This window comes from Aythya marila (assembly GCF_965140915.1).
Source record: "Aythya marila genome assembly, chromosome: 1".
Taxonomy (NCBI): domain Eukaryota; kingdom Metazoa; phylum Chordata; class Aves; order Anseriformes; family Anatidae; genus Aythya; species Aythya marila.
In genome coordinates, this window is record NC_139042.1 from 61995530 (window position 1) to 62016098 (window position 20569).

At 37.1% G+C, this 20569-nt stretch overlaps 1 protein-coding gene across 1 annotated transcript in view; it reads right to left on the minus strand.

The window, feature by feature from the left end:
* The window catches only part of MYO16 (myosin XVI), a gene marked incomplete at its 5' end in the record, with an annotated part of 305366 nt that overhangs the window by 38347 nt on the left and 246450 nt on the right, over nucleotides 1-20569 (minus strand). Inside the window, 4 exon segments of the mRNA XM_082751937.1 lie at nucleotides 3726-4928; nucleotides 7027-7334; nucleotides 8864-9110; nucleotides 14309-14399. Coding sequence (XP_082608063.1) covers nucleotides 3726-4928; nucleotides 7027-7334; nucleotides 8864-9110; nucleotides 14309-14399 — 1849 coding nt within the window.

Below are 20569 nucleotides of genomic sequence, written 5' to 3' on the forward strand. Positions count from 1 at the left end.
AGTGCAATTTGCGTCCATTTCTTTGCATCCTACCGCTTGCCACCTATGAAAAGAGACTGACACCCTCCTTGCTACAGCCTCCTTTCAGGTAGTTGTACAGAGTGATAAGGCCTCAACCTGTTTTTCTCCAGGCTAAACAACCCAAGTTTCTTCAGCTACTCTTAGTAAGTCTTGTTTTCTAGTCCCTTCATTAGCTTCATTGCTTTTTTCTGAACATGACTGAGCAACTCAATAACCTTCTTGTAGTGGGAAGTCCAAAACAGAATAAACATTTGAAGTGAGGTCTCACTAGTGCCACATACAAAAGGACAATCACTTTCCCAGTCCTGTTGGCCATACCATTTGTGATGCAGGCCAGGGTGCCATTTGCCTTCTTGGACATCTGGGCACATTGCTGGCTTATGTTCAGCTGGCTGTTGACCAGCACACCCAGGACTTTTTCTGCTGGGCAATGTTCCAGACACTCTACCCCATGCCTAAACTGCTGTACATTACAACCCAAGTTCAGGATCCAGCACTTAGCCTTGCTGAATGTAATGAGATTGGACTCGGCTGATTGATCTAGTCTATCCTGATCTCTCTGCAGAGCTTTCCTGTCTTCAAGCAGATAAACAGTCCCTCCCAACTTGGTATCAGCTATGAACATACTGAGGGTGCACTCAGTTGCCTCATCCAGATCATTGATAAAAATGTTTTACAATACTGTCTTCAGTATTGATCCCTGGGGAACACCTCTGGTGACCAGCCACAAACTGGACTGAACTCCATTCCCTATAACAGTTTAAGCCCAGCCATGTAGCTGGTTCTTCACCCAGCCAATTGTGCACCTGTCCAAGCCACGAGCAGACAGTCTCTCCAGCACTGTGGAGGAGATGATGTCAAACACTTTACTAAAATCCAGGTAGACAACATCCATATCCATTCCCTCATCTACTGAGTGTGTCATCTTTGTCACAGAAGGAGATCAGGTTAGTCAAGCAGGACCTGCCTTCCATAAACCCACGCTGTCTGGGTCTGATCACTTGATTGTCTGGCATGTGCCATATGATGACTTTCAAGATGATCTGTTCCATGACCTTCCCTAGCAACGAGGTCAGACTGACAGGCTGGATCCTCCTTTCCTGTAGATTGGAATCATATTCAAAAATCTACAGTCAACTGGGATCTCCCCATTAGCCAGGACTGCAGGTAAATTATTGAAAGTGGCTTGGCAAGCACTTCAGCCAGCTCCTACAGAACCCTTGGATGAATCCCATCCAGTCTCATAGATTTATGAACACTGAAATGATGTAGTAGCTCACTTACATTTTTCCATTGGATCATAGGAGCATCTCCCTCCCTGTTACCATCTTCCAACTCAGGGGACTGGGTACCCTGAAAACAATTGGCCTTACTAATAAAGACTGAGGCCAAAAAGGCATTGAGTACCTCAGCCTTATCCTCATCTTTCATCACTACATTTCTCCTCACATCCTGCAAAGGACGGAGATTCTTCTTACTCCTTCTGTTGCTGTTGATATATTTATAAATTTATATTTTTTTTTTGTCTCTTACTGCACTAGCCAAATGGAGTTCCAGACGGGTTTTTGCCCTTCTAATTTCCTTCCTGCACAACTTCACAACAGCTCTGTGGTCCTCCTGATTTCCCTGCCCCTTCTTCCAGAGTTCATAAAATCTCTTTTTTTTTTTTTCTCCTGAGTTTCTGAAGAAGTTCTCTGTTCATCCAAGCTGGTGTTTTCTCCTAACAGCTTGACTATTAGCACATTGGGACAGCCTGCTCCTGCTCCTAGAAGATTTCTTTCTTGAAGAAGGTGCAGCCTTCCTGAACTTCTTTGCTTTTCAGGTCTGGCTTGCAAGGGACTCTTGTCAAACTGGTCTCTAAATAGGCCAAAGTCTGCCCTCTGGAAATTCAAGGTATCAGTTCAGCTAACCTCCTTCTTTATTTCTCCCAAAATCAAAAACACTTGTATTTCATGATCACTGTGCTCAAAACAGCCTCCAAACATCACATTACCCACAAGCTTTTCACAGCTTGCAAACAACAGGCCAAGTGGGGCAACAGGTATCTCCTTGTATTTGATTAAAACGGGTTTTGGTTGAAGGCTGCCAAGGATATTAGGGAAAGAGAAATAGAGTGACACACAGACATACACATGTCCAAAGCAAGCACAAACTCCTGCTTCTGTTCTGTTATAGCTTTATAGGGATAAGGTACTGAGATCAATAAAGCAGTATATAAATAAGAAAACAGACATTTAATATGATGATAATCTCTCCCACTCCCTACTGCTTTGTTTTATATTTCAGAAATGAGACTTCATATTGTCCATTTTGAATGCACTGTGCACAGCTTATCATTAAGGCAAGCTGTTTGGGCAGACAGAAAAGCAGAAGCAGAGAAAAAAGCCTTGAGGTTCTATCACTCCAAATTTTAAATTCACAATGTTTTGTATAAACTAGAGGTTGCACACAAGTCAGGTTGTTCAGGATATGTTTCTAGGGAGATGACTTCATGTATACAGTGCACTGACTATTTTCAATAGGAGACTGTATTTTAAATCATAAAAGTAACATAAAGTTACCACACTGGAGACAGTGTTATAATTGATACACAGGATGGGATTTACTTCACCTAACTTTAATCATTTAGAAGTTACAACTCTACTTGTTTAATCATCTAGGCCTTCCTCATACCCAGTGTAGAATGGGAGGAATGTAGGAGGAATTAAACTCTCAAAATGACTGTATCTTCATAGCCTAAGGATGTGATGACTACATTTTGAGCTTTTAGATGGACAAAGTCAGATCTGAAGCATCTCATCCCTAAAAAGCAGTGAAGTGGATTTGTTAGTATCAAGATGAATTTTCAGTATTCGTAAGATCCATAGATTTGTTCCAATAACACAATAAGCCCTTTCTACCAGCACAAGGCAAATAATTAAATGATATCCTCTCAGGACTGTAGTCTCAGAAATCTTACCAAAATGGCAAGTTTTGCTTCTTTTTATACTAGATACAAACTATGTTCTTCAGGTGCCACAAAATCAAGTAATTTGTGGGTATGTACATAAAAGTCTGTAACTTAGAGAAAAGGTAAGAAAAAGAAAAAGAAAAAGAAAAAGAAAAAGAAAAAGAAAAAGAAAAAGAAAAAGAAAAAGAAAAAGAAAAAGAAAAAGAAAAAGAAAAAGAAAAAGAAAAAGAAAAAGAAAAAGAAAAAGAAAAAGAAAAAGAAAAGAGAAATAAACACAGTTTACTGCAACACTCTTTGTCTCAAATTCATTTGCAAGAGGAATAATAGTTGTATGACCAAATCTGGAGTTTCATGGAAATGAAACCTGAAAATAAAGTTGTCAAGTACATGTTACCTACCAGACAGCTAGCCAACTGAAATATAAAAAATACATTTCATTCAAAGTATTTATATGGATTGATATTCTAAACTCATTTCACATAACATCTGTGCTTATTTTACTGAGACTATTGGAATGTGGAAAATAATCCATTTGATATTGTGTCATACAAATGTTTTGGTAAAAGACATTTCAGAGAAAACTTGAAGGCCTATATTTTTCATACACAACAAATTTCCCATGTGTTTCTTATGACTACAATGGATCTTTGTTTTTTAAAAAAATGAACAAGTTTCTTTTGTATTTTATGTACCCTGTCACCTTTTAATGTAAGACTGTTTTGTTGCAGAAGAAATACATAGAGATCAGTCTTACCTTCTGGCTCCCTGATCTTACGTCCTGCTGCAGATTTCCGTAGCACGCTCCGTCCTGAGTTGAACAAGCTAGTTAACTCATCAAGGGGACTGGTCAGTGACCTTGAGTTTGTAGGGCTGTACGGAAATGAAGATGATGAATTAGAGTTCAATTTTCTGTGATCTGCTCTTGCCACCTTTGGAGAGTAAGGCAGTTTGGAGAATGGAGAAGATGAACATCCAAGCGGAGCAGGGTTTGGTCTCTGAGGTACTTTTGATAGATCTGAGTTTGTACCTGTTTTCCCAGTATTAATAAGAAAACTAGCACAAGGGTCTGGAGGAAATGCAAAATGTGTAGAAGACCGGTAGGAAACGGGAGGTGGTACAGGAGGAGGGGGTGGTGGAAGAGGAGGGGGTGGCGTTGAAGGAGGAGTCACTTTGCTGGAAACGTTGAACACAACCAAGCCTGGAGATGCTGGTCTTTCATTTTCTCCTTTCTGGCTTTTGGAGTACTGTGGTGATAATGGACTTGAGCCTTCTGACTGCACAGGGTATTTTAGATTGGTTTCCAAGACTGGAAGCTTTTTAACTTCTAGTGGTGTTAGCGGTGATTCATCAGAAGCAGGTGAACATGTGACAGGAGTTGGAGGGAATACAAGAAGTGGAGGCCTGTGAGGGAGCAAGTTTGGGAAAGGGGCTGGAATGTCACATGAGTCTTTATAGTTTACAGCTGCTTGACTGTTTTCATCCAATGTTCCAGCTTCAACGTGAACATTTTTTTTGCTTTCAAACATCAGAGGAGGAGATCCAGTTGCGACTGGAATTATTCCATTACCATTGCTTCCTTCTTCTGGTAGAAAATACTTCATTTCTTCATATACAGACTCTCCTTGCTCTGGGCTTTCTGCTTCAGCAGAACTGCTTTTCATTGCATTCCCTACCATTTCAATATAGACAGGCTCATTTTCTTCCTCTTCTTGTGACATGTAGAGACTCAACACACCATGCTGTGGTCCATCAGCAGATACTGCTCTCTGTACTGTCACAGTGTCATAGCCGCCTGATTTGGTGACTATGTTTGCCTGTTTCACATCCCTAGGCTTTTGGCCAGGTATTTCTTCGTAAGAGCCACTAAGTTTTGTATTGGGACTTCGTTTTGGTTTTCTGGGAGGTATTTTTTTCATGGTACTATAGTCATCACTGTGTGGCCTTGGACGGGTCAGTACTAGGAAAGTGAAAAGGCATGTGTTACTAACAGATCAAAGTCATTTTTTTCTTACACAGGTCCAGTACTTAAGCTTTCAAATCTTTCTCATATAGTTTTACCATGAGAAGCAGTTGCACACACAGGGATTCAGTCAAAAGTATACATATTTCCAGGAATAAAATGCAGAACTTTCAGCTTCAAAACCACAAGCTTTTGCTGCCTGGGCATACAATCTGCTTTGGTAGCCTCTACTGCCACTAAAACTAACACCCAAGGAGATATTTTTTGAATCCAAATGTTCACTGCAAGGTCTGTAACACATGGAAATATGTGCTTGTTACTTCTTTTGCCCCAAGGGAGATGATACAGGGGCATGCTTTTAACTAGGAATTTCAGCATGGTGCTACATTGACATACATGTTATCACCAGCAATTGAAGTATCTGCCTTTTATGTGAGCTGCTTCGAGAGCAACTTTTTACATGGGCAGATAGCGATAGAAAAGGAGGAACAGTTTTAAACTTAAAGAGGACAAATTTAGATTAGATGTTAGGAGCAAATTTACATGGAGAATGGTAAGGCATTTGGACAGGTTTCCCAGAGAAGCTGTGGATGCCCCATCCCTGGGGCAAAGCCCCATAGCCTGGCTGGATGGGGCTTTGGGCAACCTGGTCTAGTGGGAGGTTTCCCTACCCATGGCAGGGGGTTTGGAACTGGGTAATCTTTAAGGTTCATTCCATTCCGAGCCATTCTGTAATTCTATTTGGTATATAAAACTTTAATTCTAGGCTGATTATTATCCCTATCTCTGCTTTTTTTTTGTATTGTTGGTGTGGAAATAATTTACTAAGTTATGGAATCACATACCCTAGGGGTAATTCTTCCACTGAGTGAACATACAGTTAACAAAACTAGATAGCTTTTCACAGCCTCCAGGTACAGATGGACTGGAGATAACAGACACCAATCATCAATACGTGACTGGTCTTTTAAGATCAAAATTAAATGGTATAAATTGAGCTGGTTTTGGACAAAGACTCGGTGGATACATAATTCTTGAAAAATGAGCACAGCAGGGAAACCAGTCTGACTGTTTTGCGAGTGCATAAGCACTTGTGTTAAGACCACACAAACATATATAAATTGTCATTCTTTCAAAAACTCTGCTACAGCTTTTTGGTTAAATCAATCATTTCTTTCAGTGCTGGGCACAGAAAGCCTAAACCACTACTCCTTAATTGAAACTGAAGTTTATAGTTTAAAAGTATTATATTGGACACAGTTCATGTCACTTTACAAGGACATTGAATGAGAAAAGAAGTCAGAAAAATGGACTTGCATCTAATAAACTGGGCATGAGTAATTATTTTGCAAGAGGGAGCTGCAAAAATCTACAGCTATTGTATGCAGGTGTAGAGAATAGTTACACGTAGCTTTAAACCTAACCTGAAAAATATTCCCTGATAAGCTTAGAGGGGGCTCTTTACACAAAACATGACAAGTCAGGCTTAACAAGGAAAAGCAGAATGCATCCCTCATCTTCATCAAGAGTGTAGGAGGAGAGAAGAATAGAACTCAAAACTGGACCTAATGCACAATAAATGCATTGCAACACTTTGGGACTTTCATAGCAGCTTCATTCCAAACAAAAAGCGAACAATAAGCAAGTTATGGCACAAGCATCAACCACTGAATGCACAAGTTATTCATGTTAACACAGAGCAAAAGCGGGAGAAAGTTTAATATTTAACTTGGTGAAATTCAGGATTTGAGCATTCTGTTTGAGTGATGCAAGGTATTCTAATACAGTTAAAAAGGTGAAATAAAACAGTCAGTGGGGTAGAAAAACTGAAGCTGACAAAGATCATTTGCCTCTAGAGGGAATTCTGAAAACAGGTTTTGGATGTTGACAAACCAGGTAATTAGAACACACAAGTAGCTATTTGCCGATTTGGGAGCAAATGACAAATTGACTAACTTTATTTACTGCCACTGAAATATTTTACGGAAGCGGGGCTTTTCAAAGGCGCTTGTCTGTGCTTAGAGGGATCAAAGTGGAAAGAACAAATCAATAACCTAGAGTAACATTTGTGACGGCTTCCCCCTTTGTGCCTAACCTTCGCTGGCGGTTTCCTTAGAAGCTGCCGACAAGCAAGCGCTAACAGCCTCGTAGGAAGCGCTCAGCCGTGTGTTGGGGTCCCTCTTTGGCTTGGGAGGAGGCTGTTTCCTTGGTGACGGCAGGCTATTGCTGTCCTCCATGCTGAACACAGAGTGCAGGGAGGGGGACCTGATGGATGACCCAGCCGCAGAATGTACCAAGCCGTCCACTGCCATGGGGACGGGGACAGAGCTGGAGTGAAAGTGCTTAGGCGTTCGACAGCCGGCAAAGCTGTCCTCAGAGACCTTCCCACCCTTGTCTTCGGCTCTGAAAACACAGAAGAGAGGCCCAGATGCATTATTCAAGTGATAACAATGAACCTGTTCATGCAAACATAACAACAGCTTTTTGGTAAACAACCTCACAACTCCCCTGCTGCGCGGAGGGGATGTGTGGAGTAATCTTCTGACAAACAAATCCCGATCAAGCTGCTAGCTTTCTTCCATTTCCTGTTTCATGATAAATCAGGACACTGGCCCCTTTTCACACAAATGCAGCTTTCCTTAAGCAGTTGCATATTGTTGATCAGACGTTCACCGAATGAATCGTTCACACTTTGATTGTTGCACACAATCAAAAGCTGCGTTTCCAATCTGAATGATAATTTCAGGGAAATCCATTTTAATGGAAAGTTACTGAGGCAGCAAATGCTGAGCCTTTATCATTATTTTCTAAAAAGACAACAATAAATTCTATTTAGATAATGCAAATCTTTAAAATATTAATGACCTTTTTAACCACCAACATTGGCTGCCTGAACTATTCCACCTAGATATCTATATATCCTCCTGTTAAAGCTTACTTATTAATTATCCCTTTAAAGATATCAAATATGACAGTTTTGGACTTTTACTCATTCCTTTTTTTTTTTTCTTTTTTCTTTTTTCTTTTTTTTTTTTCTATTTTCATGTGTAACGAGAAGTGACAGTTATCAACAAATTGATAAACCTTATAACTTACAGTGGTAGTGTATTAGATAGATGTTCATACCATCATTTTACAAACAATCTTTTTTTTTTTTAAATTGTATTTCTGCATGGCAGATCACCAGCAGAGCTGGAATTCATGCACAGGATATAGCCAGCTGCCCATGTAGTAAATGAAACAGCTAAAGATGAAAGTGTGGTGCTCAGTGGATAATTTGTTTTCACTGTAATGTTTAATTACAGTCTTTCCTACAAAGGCATTTCCTCCAATATGTAATCACTGGGATATTTGAAGCTAATTAAGCAGATGCACTGCCATTTTCACTTTAATAAAAGTCACTGACAAAAGCAATGAAAGCAAAGGCAGTTTTTCCGGATGAGAATTAAGTTCCTATGGAAAAATAAATATTTGTATGTCCAGCAAGTTATAGACACTTTCCTGCAATTGATACATATTTGCTAGTAACTGCAAATGCTACTTTTGCCCATTCAGGTGTCTGAGAGAAAAAAAAAAGATCTCGGACACCACAGCTAAAGAAAGAAAGGCTCTCCAACACCTGCTGGATTTGAACAATAGGTACTCTTGAAAGTTCTGATGGGAACTAAAAACAAACTTTTGTCTATTTTTTAAAGAGGCTTCATTATCTTCCTATGAAGCTCCGTCTGCCTCGAATAGTACATTACCAGTATCCTCTAGTTTTGAGACTTAATTACCTGCTACACAGACAAAATTGTGTCTAATACTGATTCAGGCTGAGTATATACTTGAAAATCTTCTAGAATTCCTGTGACTTCCTAAGCAGGGAAGAAAAGCTGAGGAAATGCTCTAATTCCTCACTATCCAGCACAGAAGATATTTTCTCATCTTACCTTTTGTGGACTTCCTCTGGTCTGTTTCTAGCCTCTAGCTTTTCCCTGTGGTAAGCTGCATTCATCTCATTGCGGATCCGGTCATTTTCCCGAGCAATGTCAGAAGCATTTTGAATGACCAAGGCATCATATGTTTTCAGCCCCATATCCTCGACATTCTGCAAGAAGCTTTTGATTGAGGTGACCTCTTGCTGTTTGATGCTCATCTTCTGTAGCATGTGCTGGCGAGCTAGAAATCCTCTTACAACTACCATAACAAAAGAAAAAAATATGGACTAATGAAAGACAGCTAACAAATTAGCAAATAAATTAATATTACTGTGTGTTCTGCTGTAAACATAAAGAAATCAAATTCAGTCAAAATCTTATACAAAGAATGAAAGAAATGTGACTGAATATATACATACAAAAAATGGAACCCTGTTTTCTACTGCCAGTGCTTAAAACAAAGTATGACAGCAAATTCATTCACAAATTTAAGCTATCATAACTCAAAATGTTTACTTTCAATGGTTACTTTTATTTGCATTACAACTGGAAACTTGGATGTATGATGCAGAATGCAGAAGCATACACTTACAAAGCAAAGGTCAAAAGATCAAAATAAACCCCTGAGTAAATGATTGTTGCATTGAATGCCATAGAAATTATAAGATCATTTGGATCTGATCAACTTAAAACAGTATTTTAGATATTTTTGTGTACCTATAAACAGAAAAATAAACCAAAATCAAAACCAACACAAGATCTTTGAGACCTTTTTTTTGCTCATTTTCTTTCAGAAAAACAATTAATGCAAATTTCTGAAATGTTTCTGTCATATCATCTGCATTTTTCAGTTTAAAAATTTCATCTACATTGCATCAGCTTTATGTGTCTATCAGGTCTATTTTTCACACTCCTTGTCAGCCTTATGTTTTGGTGTATCTCCTGTAATAGCTTTCTGTGTTACTTTTCTAAGTATGTATATGCATTTCAACAGTTTCTACCCAACCTAAATACCACATAGTTTCCTAAATTTTCAGAAGCACCCAGCTGATCAGAAACACAAGGCACAGGGATTTCTGTGGCCATGATGACTTCAGCACCAAATTGATTACTCTACCTATAACCAGTGGTATTAGTATTCTTGGAGCATACGTCCTGGTTTAGGAGGAATAGCTGTACCAGCCAAAGGTGCTTTTCTTGTTTGTTTGTTTGCTTGTTTTCAATTTCCCCAAGGTGCTGTTTCTTTCCTGGTCTAGAGTAAATTCTGTGTACCTCACAGGGAAGAACTTCTTTTAGAATTATTTGCCTAGTGCCTGAAATATTGTCAGTTTTCAACTTACATGTAACAAAAATGGGTTAGATTTCATCATTCCTCATAATGTTTGCCATCATTTTGCTCAAATGAAAGTTTTTCATAAGTAAAGTAAACAGGAAGTAAGTAGCCTGTATAAAATGTTGGTTTGGGAGATACTAATGAAAATAATGAGGTTGCAAGACTAAAGAAAAAATAATATATATATATATATATGCTACCATGTATAGGCGTTTTTAACAATGTAATTAAGTGTTAGTTGTAGGAGCACTGCAAAGTAACATCAAATACCAGTCAAGATGAATTAATCTAAAGGAAAAATATATATAGAGAAAGATATAATTAGTGTTCTATGAATGTAAGATACTGAATAAAATAAATAACACAAAGAGCAATGTAAGATAGTATCACCTTTTATGTCCTTGTTTGGATATTTAAAACAAGATTTTTTTGGTTTTAGAGATGCTCTAAGCCTGACTGATGAAATATAAGACAGGGTAGTGTTAATATCCTAATGGTGCTGCTATCCAAAATTCACTGGTTTTGGAAATGTTCAAGTTTCTCTGATATTACTTATATACTTTAATATTACTTATAATGGACAACTTTGAAGCTTTACAATTTTTATAATCATAGGCAGCCATGCCATTTTCAGTCCCTTGGAGTTACATTCTATAATAAAATCTGACTTCTTAAAAATCTGAAACATTAATGCACTTACCCAATTTAGTTGAAAAGGAAATTAATAGCACAGTTTTTTTTTTTGTTGACAATTTTATGAGAATTCACAGTGGATATACACATTACTGAGTATGAATTCATAATGTTGCTGTTGAGAAGGTAATGAATACATGTATAGAACATTATCAGAGTTCAAGGCTCAGAAGGATGAAAAATTTTGAAGAGCTTAAAAATCACAAATTGTTCCTTCACTTCCAGTATTTTCTTTAAAATTACCCGTTGCAGAGCAGATTGGGCATTTGAGAAATGTTTAAGCATCAAATCCTGGATGACTTTGAAAAAAAGCTTGTATATTAAAGTACAGCTGCATTTTTGCAAGTGTGCTCATACATTTGTACTTCGATATTGGCTAAAAAATGAGAGGGGGTCAGTAATACCACTAAGGTAGTTTATGAAAGGGAAATACAAAACGATATCCATTATAACTAGCTGTAGCACCTAGAGACTACTCAGAAATAAGCACTTTCATCAAAGCAGAGATGTTTTGAAGAAATGCTCAAGAAAGTTTTTGTTTGTTTGTTTTTGTTTTCCAGACATTCTCATGATCTGAGTATCTCAGGTTTTCATTAAAAACGGACATTTCACCACATTTCCTTTTCTATGAGGATATTTAAAAGATTTTGTCTTCAGACACAGAAACAGACAAACAGAAAAAAAAAACATAAATTTCATAAGGTCAAAAACAGATGTGAAATGAAACCGTCATTTCCTAGATCTTTACTGCTCTGTGTCATATAGTACTGTATAGGTACTTAGATTGTGTTATAAACTCATTCCTCATTTATGTAGATCTACAATAATTCTGACTTATGCAAATTAGAATAATAGAGGTTAGCACCTTCAGGGCATTAAAATACCTAATTCTTCACAGTTCATCTAAAGTCAAAGATCAGAATAATTAAAATTCAAGTAGACCATGAATCTGGCTTCTGTGATAAATGTTTTAACTATTGTCTATACAATGTATTAATGTTAATTCCTAATCTGGACAAATTTTAATAGAAGAATCTAAAGATGATGGATTTTCCTATAGGTGCAGTCAATTTTCTCAATGATTCAAGATGATCAAAACTTCTCATATGTAGTTCTCAAACTTGCAGAAAAAAAAAACACAAAACAAAACAACAACAAAAAAAAACAAAACAAAACAAAACAAAAAAAAAACTGTAAAATGACCCCTTTCTTTGCCCATGTAAATTAACTTTCAGGATAACAGAAAAAATTATCTGGTTTGGTTTCTTTAAGTTTAGTTTGTTGTTGTTGTTTTGTTTTGTTTTCCAAAATGTATGGAAATGCTGAAGGGATTGCTTGTAAGACTGGAGTAAAAACATTCTCTTTAGCTAAGAATTTTGGACAAGATCTGTTTTCCCATTTAAGTTCTTTTATAGTTATATGCTACTACATTTTAAGATTGCTACAGAAAATACTGAGTAATTTTGCTGTTAGTCAATATATTACCAAGAGAGATTTATCTTTCTTTGGATACAAGGGATGAGGCGAGAAATACATGGATATGCAGCAGGAGTGATACCATTACTTGCTAAGCATCATCATCCATGTGTAGAAATTTATGCACCTCAGTTTTAGGACTAAATAAGAACAAGGCACAGGTACCTATCCTGCTCCCAACCTGCCAGTGCTCTTTGGCATGGTACTTCTGAATTTCAATTGTAGCTATTTGTGAAGGCCAGCATATTTCATGAGCTAATGTAGTGAAATGGATGTGTAGCTATTTACTTATAAAAGTTCCTTAGTTTCTCAGGTTTCCCAGATTCTAGAAAACTTACAGATGAGCCTAGTTACATAGTACAAACACTTAGTTTTGGCTAAAAAGACTTTTCAAGTTAGCCTAATTAAGGATAACTAGAAGAAAAAAAATAAGACAAGAAAACCTACCATCTTCATTCTTCAGGCAGGGTTTGGCGGATACCTATTCCCTTAGCTCTGTAAAACATGAATGCACCTGAGGTGTAGTGCTCTATAAATTGGACTTTGAAAGGCAAATATTCCCTTCCTTTGAAAAGCTGGCATGAGAAGGGTGACAGGATAAGTCATTGTTGCTTTTCTAAATGTATGAATACAACAGGGTTATTCGGATACAAAATCAGGCACAAGTTTCAGCACCCAGACGACCTGTGGCCTGTGTTAGCTCTTAGCCTCCACATTCATTCCTGAACTGCTACAACTTTGATTCCACTTCCAAATTCAACTTTTCTCTTGGTTTCCTCTATTTTAACAAATGCATTTTACACTTTACCTCTATTTTTACAAATACACTTTACAGATATCTTAAGTGTGGGAGACAGAGGGATTTGGCCAACTTCTTTTCAGTGGTTTGCAGGGACAGGACAAGGGGCAATGGCCACAAAATGGAGCACAGGAAGTTCCACTCCAACATGTGAAAGAACTTCTTCACAGTGAGGGTGGTGGAGCACTGGAACAGCCTGCCCAGGGAGGTTGTGGAGTCTCCTCTGGAAATATTCAAGGCTTGTCTGGACACCTACCTGTGCAACCTGCTATAGGGAACCTGCTTTGGCTGGGGGGTTTAACCCGATGATCTCCTGAGGTCCCTTCTAACCCCTACAATTCTGTGATTCTGTGATTTTTCACTGTAGTCTCATAGGGAAGAACAGTTAGTTAAAATGAAATGGTTATATATTCTTAAGTCTGTAATATTGTCTATCTGACTGATAAAACCAACAAGATAGGTCTTTGTCTTTCTGATTTCCTTAAAAGAGGTGCTACTGGGAAATGCTGTAGACATCAGCTAATTAGATCAATAATGCATTGTGTGAAGGAAGTAGCTATTTGAGATTTTGATAGGAAATGGAACAGAAGTATCAGGAAATCAGGAGACAGTGAATACTAACTCATTTTAAAAATGAGCCAAAAATGTCAGTGATCTTAGTAAAAACAAAAACATAGAAGAAAAAAATGCTTAAAATAAAAAAAATACTTTCTAATAAAAACGCTGCAATAAAAGGAGAAATAAAGACAACCAAACATTAAATTATTAGCTTTGTATTCACAAACATTTGAACACACTGGTATTTTCTATCTTTGTCATTGCATTTGATTTGCAACAAGAAGCTTAAGGTGATATTAATGCCTTGAAAAATCAATGAACATACTTTAAAAAGGAAATATTCAAGCTCTCCTTATTTTTAATTATAGTCAATAGTTTTCCATAAAATTATGTTTCAAAGACAGAAAATGCAAGCATTACCAATGCTTGCATCACCTCCAAAAATCTGTATAAGCAGTTAGTTGGAAATATGTCTATAAGGAAATATATAAAATACAGCACTATTCAAGGAGGAGAAATTTGTTGTTGTTGTTATGCAATATGTTTCTTCTAAGTGTACAAGGTGATAGCTCAGGAATACTTGTTCTGTAATTGTTACCTTTTTGGCAGGTTATAATTTTCTTCTGAAGCTGAAGGCACAAATCGTTGAGATGGTCAGCTTGCCAGTACTTAAGAAACACTTTTCGGACTCCTATCTAGAATACAAACAACAGGGAAACCTTCACCATCAACAAAAAATGCCAGGATGATGACAAGTAAATAACAATAGTATGTATGCAATCCATCTGAGGGTTGAGATCAGATCTGCCATTTAAGAATAGAGTACAATGCCAACAGTTGTGCAGAGAGGCAATATCACTTTGTTGAATAAAAAGTGTATTTAGAAAGGACAAGCAAGCTGTCATACACAAATTCCCCCTTCATGTCCAAAAACACCCGGGGCAAACAGTCTTCACATTAAATATTGGGTTGGAAAAGAAAGCTTTCTGGATGTAATTACACTAATGATGTGTTACTTAGAGACACAGTTTAATGGATAATAGTGCAGGGGGACAGTTGGACCAGATGATCTTAGAGGTCTTTTCCAACCTTAATGATTCTGTGATTATGTGTTAGACAATTTAAGAGAAAACAAGGTTTAGTGTTCATAAAACAGAGGACTGTGAGCAAGGAGAAAGGTGAAAAGCCTTAAACCTATGTGGAGCAGAAAACAGTAGCAGACAGATGACACCTGTGGAAGAGAAAGGATTCAACCCAAGTTGCAGGATAGAAGAAACTCAATGCCATTGGTAAAAACGATTCCTAATGTCCTATAAAATCATGAATCCTGGTTCCTGGAGTTGCCAGCTGAAGCTGTTCTGCAAGTCTCCTCTTCCTCCAGAAGTCAGAGCTGCATTTGTGAAAACTGTTTTCCTATGTATTGACAGAGTGTATGAGCTTCTACTGGAACTGAGCATTTGCTTGGCTGGATTTATTTAGCTCTTTGAGGGTCTTAATAAACACAGCATACCTAGATGTTCTTCTCCTTTTACAGAAAAAATTAATTAGTTACACCAAAAAGAAACACCTTCCTTTTGATACTTCCAGAACATGCTGAAACAATCCTTAAAATTATTCTTTGTATAATCTTCAAAAGCATTCCTTACTAATAGCTTTAAAAAATAAATAATATTAAAAAAAAAAAAAAAAGCTACTCCACAAATACAAAGTAACTAAAAAGCTTGGAGAAGTGATGCATTTGTTTATATCACTTTCTTCTCAGAAATTCTGGAGAAGAAACTTCACTTCTAAGAAATAACAAGACAGTACCAGGTAGCTGTGCTATCCAGTGAAGATTATAGCTTTTGTCTAGCTATTTTGTATGGTTTATAAGCATACTGATTAATTAATACCAGTCTGGCTAAAATTGCAGACATTCGTTCCAATTCTTGTTTGTACGCAGAGCACAAGTTCATTTTCTTCTCATTGCACCATCCTGCTCCACTGTTTTTTTAGTATAGATGTAGGAGCCAGATAGTTGGCAGGGAGATTTGCACACCTTTTCAACTAACTGCTTTTAATCCAAACACTGTTGTCAGGTATACTTCACTGGTGGTGACAAACCAGAGATAGCCAAGACACATATACCATGTCTAAACTCCATTAACAAAATTCAGAAGTGACAGGAGCACTTTTTAGTCCTTCAGCTTCCCTTTTCTCTACTCTAGAGAAAAACTACTTTGAAACAAATGTTAGGAGTCTAATTCTGAAGTTTGAGCTGACAGACAATGATTGTCAACTGTTAGTCTCTTAGCTAAAATCAGATGCACTCAACTGGCAAAATTAGAATTATTTCTAATTTTTTTATTTGTTAGTGGCTTTTTTTCCAATAAAATAAGCCTTTTTGTGTTACTGTAAAGCGTGCGAAGGCAAGGTGCTAAAAAAACATATTACTTGTCTTGCCACTGTAGAAACTCATAAATAGGGAATAGGCTTTCTTTACATGCTGAAAATGCCTGGAACAGCTATTTTAGAAAACTAAGCGGCTACAGAAATACTAGCATAGCTTAGCTATTCCAGAAAAGCTCCTCTATTCAGACCATCTATTCTGGAATAATCCTTCTGCTTACAAATTGAAGTTATTATTCCAGAACAAAATTGCTTTTGTCCAAGAGCCCTGTTTCTACAATTGTAGCTACCCTGGTAAAATGGTGCCATTATGGTTACTTAATAGATTATCTTAAGTGATGCCTAATAATTTCATAACGTCATATTCATCTGAAGCAACCTCACTGAGTTCTCATTAGGCTCTCATACTTTACTCTCAGGGACATATTCTCATCCTCATTTTCCTGACTGCTGACTTCAAATAGCAGTTTTCGCTTTTCTTCCTGTACTTTCACACTTGTCTCCTTGTCTGGTTCTTAGCACTCCAAATTCCTTCTTCATCCATCATCTGCAGTCTGCTTCATTAACTGAACTTGCTAAATTTCCTTAGGAATCTTTCTTTTTGTTCCCAGTTTTTTTCCTCCTTTCTTCAAAAAAAAAAAAAGAAAAAAGAAAAATCAAAGAAAAATAAGTCAACCACTTCCTTCTTCAGTTTAAATTTGCTTCTCTTTCAGGCATCTAATCTCATGTCATGAACAAGCAAATTTTTTATGTTTTCACAGCAAACCATGTCAATTTGCTCTTCTCTTCCCTTCAAGCATTCTTTCTATTTTTGAACCTTCGATTTTCTTCCATGATACCAGAACTTCATCTCGACTCCTCCCACCACATCCATTCTGTCACTAAAGGCTGCAAATTCTATGATAACTGCTCATAAAAAAACAGTTTTCTTTTCATCTTGTTAAATCACATATTGAACTTTTCTTATTACTAGCTTTGGCTACTAAAATCTTCATCTACTTGCTCACATCACCTTAAATGAAGAATTGTTCTATAACTGAATTATTACTTGTATCGTTAACTGTAATGAAATTATCATGTAGTTTTTAAAACTAACATTTTTTTTTTTTCTGAGTAGTTCTCAGAAAACCAATGTGCAGATACAGATACTTCTTAAAATTATATTCTTCTCCTCTGGTAACATTTTCTCTTTATACCCCACTTCTTCTTTCCATAAGCCCTCTGCATCACTTTGAAGACTTTTTTTTTTTTTTTTTTTTTTTTAACCCCTGTGTCTAAGGCCTATACACTTTTTCTCATTTCTACCTCTTTCACTCCTTTTCCTAAAATGCTTGTTTCTTTCCTTCCTTCCTCACTGAAAGTCTAAAGCATGCCTCCCTATTAGGGGAATTTTATGGTACTTTGACAGTAGAAAAATCAGTTGAAGGAGATGAAAAATTACATTTTGAAACCTTAGAAGGAACCCTTATTACCAGAAACACATATAGAAAAATTAACAACCCCATTCTCAATTAGTCTCATAATTAACACACTGATCACATCTATGATGTACTTCAAGTGTGTAACTTAACTAAACAAGGAGTTGTGATTTATTTTGCAGCATTCAGTCACAAAATCACAGTCAAGACAACTGCTCAAGCTTATGGTCAGTGGAGCTACAAGTGTTCACCATCTGGCTCTGTAGACTCACAAAGCCAGCTAGGGGACGTGCAAATCATCAGCGCTCTTTTCTCCCATCCCACACCCGAGGAACAACATAAATGGATTTATCATGGTATCATTTATACTAAGAACTTTGTTAGTAGAAGTCTGCTATAATTTTTAAGTGAATGAAGAACGGACAGAATACAAATTCATTTTTTACATTCAGATAAAAGCTATCTGCAGATTTTACATCATATGCCAAGTCTACTGAGAATACACAGAGGCATGTATAGAATAAACTACTGTAAGACATCAGGTTGCATTCACATTGCTGGAAATCTCTGTTGCTCCATCTTTGAACTAAATCTGATACCCTCTGAAGCTGATAGAGAACAAGTTAGTCTCCCTGTCTCCTCTGCACAGTTCTGGCGTTCAGTGAAAGCAGAAACACTGAAAAAGGTTGGCATTTCATATGCTGGATATCACTACAGTTTGTGAGCCTGCGTCTTCACTGTGGTCTTTTCTCTAACCACAAAGTGTTTCCTGCTTACCTAGAGGGAAAAAGATTAAAATGTTCTTCCCCTAAAGAAGTCACTTTTCCGTACTTTCTGGGCTACAAAGTGCTTTCATCTGAGTCTGAAATTTTAATGTCATTCAGACTCCTGTAAAAGTAAACCATCTGTGAATTACAGTCACAGTTATTTTAATTAGAAAAGCATTAGGGCTTTAAATGTTATTTTTCAAAATGACACATTTTTTAAAGATTAAGTAAAATTGTCATTGATGACTACCAAAGCTTCAATTACTGCTACAGGCCTTTCTTTCTTTTTTTTTTTTTTTTCTTTTTTCTTTTTTTTTTTTTTTTCCTAGGAGGAGGAAGAAAGGATAGGAGCAAGCTGTTCTTATTCTTTCCTTTTCTTCCTTCCCTTCTCTCTCTCTCTCTCTCTCTCTCTTTCTTTCTTTCTTTCAAGAAAAGGTGTAGGATGTAGAAGTACAGACATTCAAAACTATGGAATGGATGCTGAGATGGTGTGTAGGTGGCATGGAGGCAGTATTAGCTCATATTTAATAGGTGTCAAGGGAATCTGTAAAGCTGTTCTTTAGTTTAAAAAAGGCAATTTGTGGGAGTGCTGTGTGTTTCTGGCAGTACTTTCAAAATAGCTACCTACAAAAGACAGAGAACTATAATCTAATGATATTTTACACAATGACACACATTTTCACAGTGCATTAATGAAATGTAGAAAAAAAGCCTTAAAACTATTGTAAAACGTGTCTTTCTGCAGCGTACATGTCTGCAAAAATATTATAATGACAAACACATTTACAGGGCACTGATCTTTTACAAGGACTGAAATGTTATTTTTAAAGGCTTACTCTCTCTGCTTCATTTGTTAGCTTTTCTTTACACATTTTAAGAGCCTTCCTTTATCTCTGGCAAACTACTGACCTTGTACAGTGGCACATACTGAACACAACCACAGTTGGGCATAGCTTATGTATGGTCTTAACATAAGCATGTGAGTAGTCCAGTATTCACGCAAGTGACAGAAGGTATTTATGCAAGAGTTTGTCAGGATCTGGACTTTAGGGAGAAAAACTGTCATTCAGCTCTCTGGGAAATGGCAGAACAATGGTCAACTCTGTTCCAAAAACTGTGCAACCCTCACTGCTCTTCAATGGTGAAACAACAAAGAAAAGACTGCATCAAAGGAAAAGAAATGAACAGGAAGCGTAAGATCTACGTAAGGAATATTTAGCCCTACCCTGGTTTTATCTTAAGGGATCTCTTTATTATAGACCTGTAACTCTATTCTTTCTCAATTCTAGAAATAGACATAGCACTGACAGAAACAAGATGGAAGTATGTGTGAATGTGAACTGAGAAATACAAGCAGCAGGCAACAGGGACAGACATGGCACAGAAGGTAGCCCCTGAGGTGGAAATCTGGAAAACTAAACCCAGACATATAAGAGATGAGCACCGGGACCAAATATGAAGTGACCTTTCTAAAAACAAAAGAAAGAGAAGAAAACAATAGAAAAGGGTCAAGAGAGAGGCAAATAGAGAAAATCAACTTTGAATTAGAAAGAGAGACTCAGAGTCCAAATGTGAGAGAGCTGCATGAAAGAGAACTCAGAAGGAAAACGAAGTTTGCCAGACTAGTAATCATAACCACCCTGAAAGGTAGATGGAGGTAGGGAGGGAGAAATATATTCCAGAGGGGGAAAGAAAAAAAAAAAAAAAGGAAATAGGAACCATAGGAAAAGCTCAGTGTGAATAGATAGAGCTGGTCAGAAGTCAAAGTGAATGATCCAATGGTCGAAGGAGATGCTGTGGACTTGTATTGCGTAGCACTAAAGAGCTGCTAGGAAAGCTTGCAGATGAATGCTGACTTGGGCCAGCTTTTTGGCAGTACTGGTGAGGTGTAGCCTCACTTTGGCAATTTGTGCTAACAGCAAATTATTTCTAAGAATATAATGGGATGATATACTACTTGGACAATGTAATTTTGCTGACAAAATTCAAAGGATGAGGCAAATACAAACACTGGTGTTTTAATCATTTGCCATTTTTTTGGAAACCCCTCCTGGGATTTTTTTTTCAAATGTGAATATGAAATTACTCAATTTTAAAATTGCCTCAAAGACGATTGACTTTTAAAATATGAGATTCAAAACAAAAAGGAAAATTACATTCAGCACAGCTAAGATTAGCAAATGACAAATAAATACACTGAAATACAATTTATGAGGCTCCTGAAATGACTTCAGTAATGTCTGTAGCTGTAAGAATGTGGATTGAAACTAAATCAACATCTGTCTC